The 12294-nt window shown below is 42.9% G+C and overlaps 1 protein-coding gene across 2 annotated transcripts in view; it reads left to right on the top strand.

Moving 5' to 3' along the window:
* Positions 1–9920, top strand: part of Kdm1a (lysine demethylase 1A) — a 55585-nt gene extending 45665 nt beyond the window's left edge. For both annotated transcript variants that reach the window (XM_052177789.1, XM_052177790.1), the window contains 10 exons: positions 262–352; positions 1412–1546; positions 2073–2146; positions 2878–2989; positions 5211–5343; positions 6126–6313; positions 6646–6760; positions 7968–8095; positions 8529–8675; positions 9439–9920. In XM_052177789.1, coding sequence (XP_052033749.1) covers positions 262–352; positions 1412–1546; positions 2073–2146; positions 2878–2989; positions 5211–5343; positions 6126–6313; positions 6646–6760; positions 7968–8095; positions 8529–8675; positions 9439–9624 — 1309 coding nt within the window. In that variant the 3' untranslated portion in view covers positions 9625–9920. The remainder of the gene's footprint in view (positions 1–261; positions 353–1411; positions 1547–2072; positions 2147–2877; positions 2990–5210; positions 5344–6125; positions 6314–6645; positions 6761–7967; positions 8096–8528; positions 8676–9438) is intronic.
* The last annotated feature ends 2374 nt before the right edge of the window (positions 9921–12294 follow it).

Genomic DNA, 12294 nt, shown 5'->3' with positions numbered 1-12294 from the left:
TAACAGATTTTAAAAAATTATAATAAAGGCCACTTTCTAAAATGTACCAGTTCTAAAATGTAGCACTTTAATGCATGTTATTTTATCTTGTAGCCTAGGTAACAAATACAACGAGCTTAACTTCCTTGTCTGAATATTAGACATTTATTGGGCTTTTGGCCCTTGGATTTCGGGCTGGGTCTCAATTTTGTTCTATAGAGCTGGTTCTGCAGCTGGGATATACACACACACACACACACACACATATGTTGTCTCTTACAGGCTACAAGAAAAGCATGTCAAAGATGAACAGATTGAACATTGGAAGAAGATAGTGAAAACTCAGGAGGAATTGAAAGAGCTTCTTAATAAGGTAGAGCTGCTCTGTATTCACTGTTTGCATAGCTCCCTAAAAAACTAAAATAAGGGGATTCCTTTAACTTAGAAATGCTAAAGACCTTCTTGGAGTTTCACCTCCATGGCTGGAGCTGCCTAGCTGGGTCTCCTTATTCTTACTAACTGCAGTTGGTTGGTACAGCACCTCTGCTGAGGGTTAGAGCAAGATGAGCTGGGGCCAGTTACTCATTGAAGACAACAACCGAGTCAGCCCGTTTATTACCATAATTATCTCTAGATGCCAAACATTTCCGCCTCCATTCCCTAACTGAGGACTCTGTCACCACCAAGTTTCAAGTTATTGATGATTCAAATACAGTTGTATTTTCCTCTTTAATCTGCCAACTGCAAAAGACATCAGCTTAGGGAGAAATGGTTCCTCAGCTGGGGGCAGGGCCTCCCTCTTGTTAGGCCTCCTGTCACACTAGGATAGCAACTCCAGCCCAGCTCTGTATGGACTGTGGCAAGGATTGAGGAGTGGCTGGAGAATAGCTAGTTGGTCGACATCTGTGGGCCAGGTTTCAATGCCCTGTTGATAACTGAAAAACCAACATTAGGAATGATTGCATAAGGTTCCTTTTGTGGTGATCTGACCTTTTACATATTTAATAAAAGAAACAAAGCTGGGCATGGTGGTGAACCTATGAGATTCCAACACCAGGAGGCTAAAGCAAGAGGAATTGAGGGGTTAAGATCTGGCTACATAGTGAGACCTTGTCTCAAAGCAAAACCGTGACAGCTGCTTTCCCAAAATAAATGTAAAGTGATGGTAGTTGTTTCACATATTTTCAAGTGGAATATTCATTTCCCTCTCTATTGTTTTAGAAGACAAGAATCCATCTTAGTTACCTGATTGTGTTGTGGAAACCTCTGCTAAACTCGTGTCTTTTTTTTTCCCCAAATGGCATGACAGAGAAGGGGTATTCAGAATTTCCAAATACAACAGTGTACAGGGGGAGCCATTATGAAGGGTATGTTATTTGGGGATGAATTGAATTGCTGTCTGGTATGAAATTTTCTTACTTCTCCATTTTAGATGGTAAATTTGAAGGAGAAAATTAAAGAGCTCCATCAGCAGTACAAGGAAGCTTCAGAAGTGAAGCCACCCAGAGACATTACAGCTGAGTTCCTGGTGAAGAGCAAGCACCGGGACCTGACTGCCCTCTGTAAGGTCGGTGCCAGCCTGCCCTGACAGGACCTGGGGAGGTGGGGAGCCGGAGCCCAGCCACAGCCAATGGCAAGTGTCTGCTCTGAGAAGAGGGCTTGGTGCCATGAGAACGATGTTCCCTGCAGAGTTCTTATCCTGACAGTTGAGAACAGAATGCATGTGGAGTTTGAAGTCAGACTGGTTTAAATAACTCACTTGGTCCACCACGTCTGCAGCATTGTATTAGGCATACATAGCCTGGGGAGTTCTTGTGAGGCTTAAATGAACTGTTTCTAAGGAGTTCCATCCCAAGGCCACGAGAGGTGCTGAGACGCTTGGAGCACACTGTTAGTGCTTTTACCATTTTTTCCTCCTGCCCCATCTCATCCCAGATTCATAGCTTGTTTCCTGGAAAGAAAACCCCAGCCTGAAATTGAATTATACTTCATAAGCATGATCTGAGCAGGAAGTGTGTTACATATAAATTAGGTAAATATATATTTATGATTAAACCACATTCATTTATTTTTTTATATATAATTTCTGTCAGGAATATGATGAATTAGCTGAAACACAAGGAAAGCTAGAAGAAAAACTTCAAGAATTGGAAGCCAATCCCCCAAGGTAAGGAAAGAAACTCAGACATTTAAGAATTTCAGCTTTGCTCTTCCTTGAGTTCAGTTTGGAAGATAATAAAACAATGAGCCCTTTCTTTTATGAGTGTTGAATTATGTAATGAATGGGAACTATGTGTGGACATGGGGCTGCTTCTCAGGTGTGTAGTCTCCTGTGTATGTTAGTGTGACGATATTCTCAGTATCTGCAGTCAGCCCTTTTCTACAAGTCCTGATATTTAGATGAAGTTGTCATTGGTGGAAATTGAGTGTGATTTAAAAGTACTGTTGCTTTATACTTGAAAGATTTGGGGCAGGGGGCAGAACTGTGCTTGTTATTTCCACTGGGGTCAGGCAGTGACTGCATGCTGATCTATTCCACATGCATCTACCCTGTTTTCATGCAGACAGGGATGGTTATCTGTCCTTGGAGTAAAGTCTGTGGATTTGAGACAAACTTACACTTTTGTGATGTATGAAGGCTTAGTATGAGGAAGTGTTTTCAGACCAAGGTGACCGCCTGTAGTTTGCTAAGCCAAGGTTGACATTGCTCTCTAGAAATCAGGGACAGAGTAGTTTAATGACAGGTGAGAGCCTGTTCTGTGTCTGAGATAAGCACAGTCCCCACCCCAGCTGAAAGGCCAGGTCGGCTGAGATTGTCCCTGGAGCTCACGGAGACTAGCAGTGATGTCTTTTCTGTTTTTGGTAACCCTGTGCCCCCTGATTTTTTTTTTTTTTCAGTGATGTATATCTCTCATCAAGAGACAGACAAATACTTGACTGGCATTTTGCAAATCTTGAATTTGCCAACGCCACACCTCTCTCTACCCTCTCTCTTAAACATTGGGATCAGGTAGGATTTCTTCATTATTGAGTTGAACATACTTGAAGACTGTGTGTGTGTGTGTGTGTGTGTGTGTGTGTGTGGTGGTAACATCAGTGAAATTGCTCTGAATATTATTTTTATCAGATAAAAATATGAGTGGAGTTGAACATGGTGGCTCATGTCTTTAATCCTAGCACTCGCTCTTGATGCAGAGGCAGGTGGATTTCTGAATTCATAGCCAGCCTGGTAGACATAATGAGTTCCAAAACAGCCAGAGCTATGCAGTGAGACCCTGTCTCTGACCGCTCCCCCACCCCTCCAAAGAAAGGAGGAATGGAATTGCTAAGATCTTATAGAAAGTAGTTTCTGGCTTTGGTGGTACAGGAATCAGGTTCAGGACTGTGCCTATCAGTAACTGCTCTGCGCTGCACTGTGCTTAGACCTCTAGCCCTGTTTTTAACCTTGTAACAAACATCCAAACTGCATACCAGGTGGCCTTCCCCTTTTAAGTCAGTGACAATCCGTGTGTTCACATCCTAAGAGAAATTTGATGTCAGACCTGGAGGGTCCACCATTCCAGTGACTGTCAGGACAGTATCTTCATATATTTATCAGCTGCTCCATGTCTTCATTCAATGAAAGTCTGGTTGTCTTTTAAGTCAGAAGAGCTTATTTTTCAGATACATATTTTACAATATTTTCTTCTAGTCTTTGGTTTGTCCTTGTTCTTACTGGCTGTGCACTTGCCCCTAGGACGTCATGTGCCTGCACAGTGCTCTATCATTACCCTTCTAGCTCTATCAGCACTTTTTACATTACGAAAAACTGTCATTCTTACCTTGTAGGGAAAAGCAAGCGGGCCTGAGCTGTAGGGAAAGTGGCAGGCCCCCATGTACCCATGTAGGGATGGTGGGCTCCCGTGTATCTGCGGAGGGAAGGCTGCCCTGCTAGTGGGGAAGGGTCCTTGCCCAGAAGGCAGGGCCATTCTCGCATGGCCCACCCATGTACCTGTAGAGGAAACCTGGCTGGGAAGAGTCTTGGTCCTTTCCGGTGGCTGGAGACGCTGAGGCCTGCTCCATGCTCCTACATGGTGGGTTTTGATAAGAAGAGACAGTCCATAATTTCAAAGCTTTATTATAGAGAAGTAGGAAGAGAAGAGATAGAGAAGAGAGAAAGAAAAGATAGAAGGGTAAGAACTGGCCATGATTAGTGGAAAGAGGGGAGAAGAATGGGGAGGGGAGAAAAGGAGGACAGGAGTGTGAGGGTAAGAGAGCTAGGAGGGACCAAGGAGCCCCCTTTTATAGTGTAGGCAATAGCCAGGTAACTGGGGCAGGGAAAACCTGGCTGTAGCTAGGTGACTGGAGGTGAAATCCAATCAGAACACTAGGGGCCTGGCCCTACGTGTGACTGATGGCCACAGGATTATGTCCAACATCACCTTAGCTTATCTTTGCTGCTAGATTATTTTTAACATCTAATTACTAAAAATTATGATCCCCCACCCCCCACTCCCCACTCCGAGTTTCTAGACCACTGGGATACTCTTAGCTTCCAGGTCAGACCTTGGCTTGTAACTTTGGATGTTGAGAACTTTACGCCTCTGGGCTGCCTTGGCCTAACTTGACCAACTAGTTTTGGAAATCATCAACTTTGGTTTGTCAATTTAAGGACTAAAAGCCTATTTTGCTCTTAAGTGAAAAGGTAATTATGGCAGTGAATCTGGTGACTTGCACATCTCTAATGCTGTAAGGATTATGTATCTCGCTTTGTGCTTTCTGGTGTCTCCATCCCACCCCCTATGCATGAATGGTCCATACTTGGCCCTACAGGGCTATGCTAATAACTAGGGACAAAAGAAAATTTTTCCTGGAGAGTAGGAGCAAGATTGGGTAGTTAAACTTTTGAATACTGAGTAACTGTTTGTGGCCTTAAAATACGGCTTGGGGCTGGGGAGGTGGCTCAGCAGCTCTTACAGAGGATCTGGGTTTGATGCCAGCCCCAACATGGCTGCTGTTCACTGTGGTCCCAGGGTATCCAGCACCCTCTTCTGGATTCTCCATACATTGCATCCATATAGTGCAGAAGAAACATGCAGGAAAACACCCATATACATAAAATACAAAATGTTTAAAAATTGATGTGTATAAGCTTGTGCACTTTAACACTATCCTATAGAACTTGGTGCAAATGGCATAGCATAAATTATATTTTAAAAGTGTAACAGGACTTTCTTCTTGTACCTTGATAGGATGATGACTTTGAGTTTACTGGAAGCCACCTGACAGTAAGGAATGGCTACTCATGTGTGCCTGTGGCTTTAGCTGAAGGCTTGGACATTAAACTGAACACAGCAGTGCGACAGGTTCGCTACACAGCCTCAGGTACGTACCTGCTCTGTTTGAAGGTAGAGCACCTTCCCTGAAACAGGACTAATTTTTACCTTTATTTATTTTTGGCAACTTGTTTGCATGATTCATGAGTGTATTTGTAGATACCTTTTGCAATCAGATGGCAAAGGGACAGAAACCGTAATACCATCTTCATTCTGTGTCCACAGAAAGTGCTTTTAGGTTAGTTATATTTATGATGTGCCATGTTCTCAAAAAATTCGTAATTATATTTACAGTGAATTGATAAAAAAGATGCATATTTTTGTATGCTTATATGCATGAACACTCATGTGCACATATACACACATGTATTTATATATACATTTTATACACATACACACACACACGTTATTTTATGAATGCTCATATCAAAACACCCTAGGGCTCATCAGCCAGCTGTTTGTTGGTGCTCAGTCTTATGGTATTCTGATTTTTTTTAAAAAAAAATACATATTAGGTAAAATAAGTGACATAATTCTAATATCACTTTAGAGATAAGACTAAGCATTACAATTATCTATACAGTTTGAGGCTTTGTTTTATCAGTCATCAAGTTGTCGTCCTTAATGAGCAGGTAACCAATTTACTCCAGTGATAACTCATGTAGGATTTATGGAGTGTGAGGGTTTAAAGCCTGGAAACCTTAGGTTCACCTCTTCTGTTTTCTTGTCTGAAAAATGAAGGAAATAGCTTGTCGAACCTGTTGGCCGTCATATTCTGTTTCCTCATTGGTGCTATCCTTGTTACCATTAAAGTTTTCCCACTTTCTCTAGGATGTGAAGTGATTGCTGTGAACACACGTTCCACAAGTCAAACCTTTATTTATAAGTGTGATGCAGTTCTCTGTACCCTTCCTTTGGGAGTGTTGAAGCAGCAGCCACCAGCTGTTCAGTTTGTGCCACCTCTTCCTGAGTGGAAAACATCTGCAGTCCAAAGGATGGGATTTGGCAACCTTAACAAGGTGCTGTGCTCTCCCCTCTCCCATTGTTGTTAGCCTAGTGTTTGTGGTGTCCGGTAGCATCAGTGAAGAATGGACTCTGCATGTAGCCATGTTTGCCTGTTCCCTCAGCTGTCTGATTCCAGGGCTGAGCCTGGCAGTGCCTGGTTGTATTATATAATATTCAAACACACTTCATCGTTTTTGTAACCCTAAGACTACTTGGGATTCTCTTTTTACATCAAAAGTAGATTAGAAGTGGTTAGTAAATCTTCCATAAGATTTGAAAGGGGACAGTGATGCTTACAGAAAGAAATTGCTCAGAGGCCAGCTGATGTGCTCCCTTCCTGTGCTAGGTGGTGTTATGTTTTGACCGTGTGTTCTGGGATCCAAGTGTCAATTTGTTCGGGCACGTTGGCAGTACAACTGCTAGCAGGGGCGAGCTCTTCCTCTTCTGGAACCTATATAAAGGTAACTGCTATTTTATTTTTTCATACTATTACAGAATTAGAATATTGGAAGTTTTCTCATGTAGATATGCCTGTTTTCTATTAATAAGCAAATCCTAAAAAAGCACTTCAAAGTGTTTTGAAGAAAGGATGTATAAATGAAAAAACATTTTTCATTCTGAGACTTAAATCCAGTTTGCTCATAGCTTCAGACTTCCTTAAAATGTTCCTATCTCCCATCCTATTACTGTTTCATAATCAGTTGATTAACTAGAGCTAAATAAGTATATTTAATTCCCTCTTCCAAGAGAGTGAAGAACAGGTGTTTCCTATGCAGCTGGTTGTAGGCCACTCCTTAGCAGCCCAGACATGTTTCTGATCTGTCACACAATTCCTGGTGAAGAGACATTCATACACTGAGGGGCATCATGCTTTTTCCCCATTTATTTCCAGGCTGTCTGGTCCTGTCAGCACCAGTATCATGGAATATCTCCCACACCCCCTTAGCATTCCTTATCAGCCACCTATGTCCTTGTCCAGGCCATTGTCACCTCCTGTAACCACTGCTAAGTTACTAGTATCCCTGTTTGTTGATCACTAATGGGAAAGGCTTTCTTACCACGGAGTTACTGAGGCCCTTCCCTTCTTCCCTGTCTGTCCTCACTCCAGCTCTAAGAACTTGGAACTGTTTTCAAATCCTGGTTGCTTTGTTTCAGAGCTTCTGTGTGTATTCCTTCTTTTTCACTGTCTGGCTAGCTTTGTTTGGCCTTCACAGCTTGAGCTGAATGTATATATTTAGGACATATATTGCCGTTGCCTAGAATCTGAATTAAATCTCTATATTCTATTCTCTTTACTGTCTTGTGTCCTGAGTCTGTGCCCATATGGTTATTTACCTTCTAACTGTAGTAGTCTGTATCTTTCACACTCACGGGAACTAGGTAGCCCTGGGGTTGTCCTGCAGTTTTATTACATACTCAGCAAATGGAAGACTGCAGGTGTCTGGGGTCTGACGGGTCTGAACTGGGGAAAGGGATGTTGCTTGCCATTGCCATGGAGCCACCAGGAGTCAGGACCAAAACTCTATAAGTCACAGTGGAGACAGAAAGCCCAGCGGTCGGTTTCTAGGGACAGAGTTGAGAACATTTTCTAACTTTGCATAGTATATGGATTTGTTGACTTTGTTCTCTTAAAAAAAAAAAAACTCCTAAATTGTTCTGTTTCCCCAGCTCCAATACTATTGGCCCTGGTAGCAGGAGAAGCTGCTGGCATTATGGAAAACATTAGTGATGATGTGATTGTCGGCCGGTGCCTGGCCATTCTCAAAGGGATTTTTGGCAGCAGTGCAGTACCACAGGTATGGGAGTGATTGGACAAGCAGGGATTCAGCTTTCAACTGAGCTAGGGTTTGGCTTAGTTACAGTTTGCAGCTTTACATTCATCAGGACGTTCCATGTCAGGATGAAGATACATACTGAGTAGACATGAATTTTAATGTGTGAAACTAAAGTATTCAGAATGCTCTAGGACATGACCCAAAGAATCGAAGCTGCTAGATTTTATTCTCTTTTGTATGTGGGGTCATGTCACAAGTAGCTTAATTCTTAAGTCTTAAGAGAATTTCTTGGTGGTAGCTTATATTTCCGGCCAATTATACTTTTAGACCCCTGTGGGATTTATTAAAGAGTGAGCAACATGGTTCTTTTCACATAAGGTCTTATCTAGTTTTCAGAGATGGCTGATTTGTCCTGGTATCAGTAATGACTCATTCACATTTCTCCTTTATGTAGCCCAAGGAAACTGTGGTGTCTCGTTGGCGTGCTGATCCCTGGGCCCGGGGCTCCTATTCGTATGTGGCTGCAGGATCTTCTGGAAATGACTATGACTTAATGGCTCAGCCAATCACTCCTGGCCCCTCAATTCCAGGTGCCCCCCAGGTAAGACCAGGTGCTCAGGACAGAAATATCTCTGACAATTTTAGACTTTACTTATTCTATCCTTAGAGACTTTTGGAATAAAGTACTATTTCTCATATATGAGCTTTGTAAATGTAATCTAGATTAGAAATGAAAGACTCTAGAGTATATATACAAAGTTGGTAAATTTTCTTGCTCAGTTTTTTCCCCCTTTTAGAAAGTTAAGCATTTAAGAGTGGCTGCTAGTCTTCCAAAAGACCCAAGTTCAGTCCCCGGCACCTGCATTGGAACTGCAGCTTTGGGGGATCTGACATTCTTTTCTATCTCCCTAGGCATGCAAACTTTTTTAAGCCTTATTTTTAATTGTACCTAATTTTATGGGAGCTTGTAGGGTTGCAAAGGTCCAAGTTACTAGGGCTTTGTAAGTTGTAGGACCTGTTCTTATGTAGACTGTGGTAGACCTTGTTACAGTATTTTTCAGTATTACAACCCCAAGGCTTGGTATCTGCTCTGAACTAGAAAGTCAAACACATTCCTGTGCCTAAGATTCTTCTCCCTTATGGTTCAGAGTTGAGGATGCCTGGCCAATCTTAGCCACAGCAGGTACTACATGAAATAAAACTAGAATATAGAGCATCAGTAAACTAATCAAGAGGCACTTTGATAAACTGATAAACTAGTGATGGAAGAGGATCAGTCTCCTAAGGTCAACAGGAATTTAGCAATTCAAACACAATAAAATTATGTTTGTAACTTGTGATTCCCCTACCTCTATCCCCACTAGCCAATCCCAAGACTCTTCTTTGCTGGAGAACATACAATCCGGAACTACCCAGCTACAGTCCATGGTGCTCTGCTGAGCGGGCTTCGGGAAGCAGGAAGGATTGCTGACCAGTTTTTGGGAGCCATGTACACTTTGCCTCGTCAGGCCACACCAGGTGTCCCTGCACAGCAGTCCCCAAGTATGTGAGACAGATGGTTCTGAAAATAGAGGTCCATTGGGCATGCCATCTGCCACGTAAGCTCTTCTAGCAATACTAGATCCTACTGAGGAACTCCATGTCATCAGCTGCTGGGACTCTTGGTTTAACAGCAGAGGCTGGCTCCTTTATCTGACAGCACAGAGAGGAACTTACCGTTGATTTGGACATGTAGCTCCATAAAGACTGTGAGAAGCAAGTGGTGTGAGAAGACCTCTTAGTCTATTGGTGTTTGGTTTTTTTGTTTTTGTTTTTAATATATTTTGAGAATAAAACTTTAAAATAATTTTATATGAAAATTCATTTTTAGTTGTGTGTCTGTGTTGGTATGCATACTTAAATGGGTGCCCATGGAGGCCAGAGGCATTGGATCTCCTAGAGCTGGTGACAGGTGGTTCTAACCATCCAGTTATAGGTGTTGGGAACCAAACTCAGGTCCTCTGCAAGAACAGCTTTTTTCTTAACCATTGGGCCGTCTCTTTAGCTTCATATAAAGTTAGTTTGATCTTTTGGATTAAAGTTGTATATACACAGTACACAAGGTGTTGTTCTCTTGGAAATGCAAAATCCTACCTCTGACAATAGCTTATCTGTTCTCTCTCTTGTCTGTGAGGAGCAAAGCATGTAAAAGAAGAAAGGGTTAGATCAGGTCCCGGGGCTCTCCTACTGCGTTATATGTGCAGCTCCTCTTTTAAAGGCTCTTGTTTTGTGTAATCAGTATTTGTCTGGTGCACATGAGCCTTCATTTGGGTGCTAGGAACCAAACCTATGTTCTCTCCAAGAGCTGCAACTGCTCTTAACCAGCCCGATTATAGTTCTTAATGGCAGTCTATTAAACGAAGGGTTCCATGGGAATGTTTCTTTGCACTTCTCATGTACTAGTGATCATGTGTTGGCATAGTGCACCTTGTAATTGAACTGTCTCCTCAATAAGGCTATACCCCAAATGTCCCATCTCCAAACTCTAAATATAGTATCTGTGAAGTCTTCACTGCTATAGGTGTGTGTGTGTGTGTGTGTGTGTGTGTGTGTGTGTGTGTGTGTGTGTGTGTGTGCGCGCGTGTGTGTGTGTGCGTGCTGTGTGTTGAGCAACAATAAACACTTTGGTAAACTGATAAACTAGTGACAGAAGCAGATGATGGCCTTGAACTCAGGGTCTTTTTACCTCGGTGTACTGGGATTATTGGTCTGCACCACTATACCTAGCTCCAAATGAAGCTGAGTTGAGGAACATTATACTGTTTAGTTAAGACGATGAAAATGGAGTGGGAGTGGGGGGCTGTTCTCCTAGTTTCCCTGAGTGACAGCAGTAGAAAAATGGTGTTAAAGTCCCCACTGAGGAGAGCTCACTAGTGTGTCTGGTGCAGTAAATGGCAGATGCTTTTAATAACGTCTCACTGTATGGGCCTGGCTGTCCTAACAAACAAAGATTGTTAGGATTAAAGGCATATAAGTTCAGAGAAATTCTCTTTGACAACAGAAAACCTAAAAAGAAAATAGACCAAAGTGTGCTAGTTTTAACTCTGTATTTTGCCTAAACTTGTGAAATGCCATACCAGCAGTATCAATTCAGAGATAACAGCTGTTTCCAGAAATGATATTGACAAAATTGGCAATACTGACTCAAGGGACCATGTAGAAACAAGGGAACTTTATTGGTTACAATATTGTGCTGCAGAGGCAACAGAGAACATTACAGCCAAAGGATACATGCAGACAGGCAGCTTCAACTATACACATGCACCCAAGGAGCCCTGAGCCACTGCCTGTGGCTGTGCCCTGCTTTCCAGAGGCAGGTTCTGGCCTCTGGTCCTATGCTGGGAGCAGGAATGTAGAAGCTGCTGCACCGAGACTCCAAGGGGCAGAGGTGAAGCCAGAGCCACCTGCCTGGGCAGGTAGGTGTAGACCAACAGCTGAGGCCCCAGCAAAGGACCTATCATGCGTAAGTTTATTTAAGGACTATCTATCTTTCTAGCCCTCAATCTTTAAAATACAAAAAATAGACTTTATTCTCTTAAAAATACATTCCGTTCAATACATGTTCTGAGCTGTGAAGCAGCAGGAATATAGGGCCTCTTTCCTATGACTCTGGTTGAGGTGGTTGAGGAGGAACCCTGTTCCCCATTCAGGGTGTTTAAAAGATAATCCCTAAAAAGCAGCTCTTACAAAGCAGTCTTTGTCAGAATAGAAACCCATGCCAACAAAGGCGGCCAGGGGCCAGCCTCTGCGTCCCTGTTCCTTTACTGACCCATTAAATTTAAACAACTAACAGCCCAGGACAAGAAATCCACTATTGCTCTAGGCACCGGCCCCTGCCACTTGAGAGGGATGGCTGGTGTGCAAGCTTGCCTGTAGCCTTGGCCCCACACAAATCCCTTCAACTCAGCTGAACGGTTTCACTGCCACCCAGAGTTGGCACAGCTTCCTTGCCTGCCACCATGCAGCCTATTCTGATTGCTTCAATACCAGAGTAGCCAGTAACAGCAGCTGGTGGAAGATACCAGCTCCTGGCATTTAGCCAGCTCTTCATCCTCCAGCCCAGCATATCTAGGACCAGGTTCCTGTACTTTGATAGACTCCTGACCTACTGGCTCAATTTAGCATCTACCCAAACTGTAGAGAAGAAGCACTGTCATAAAAGTGAGTCTTTTGGTGGGAAT

The sequence above is a fragment of the Apodemus sylvaticus genome, chromosome 3 (assembly GCF_947179515.1).
Source record: "Apodemus sylvaticus chromosome 3, mApoSyl1.1, whole genome shotgun sequence".
Taxonomy (NCBI): Eukaryota; Metazoa; Chordata; class Mammalia; order Rodentia; family Muridae; genus Apodemus; species Apodemus sylvaticus.
Note: the sequence above shows the minus strand (reverse complement) of the source record. Positions and strands in the feature narration are given on the sequence as shown.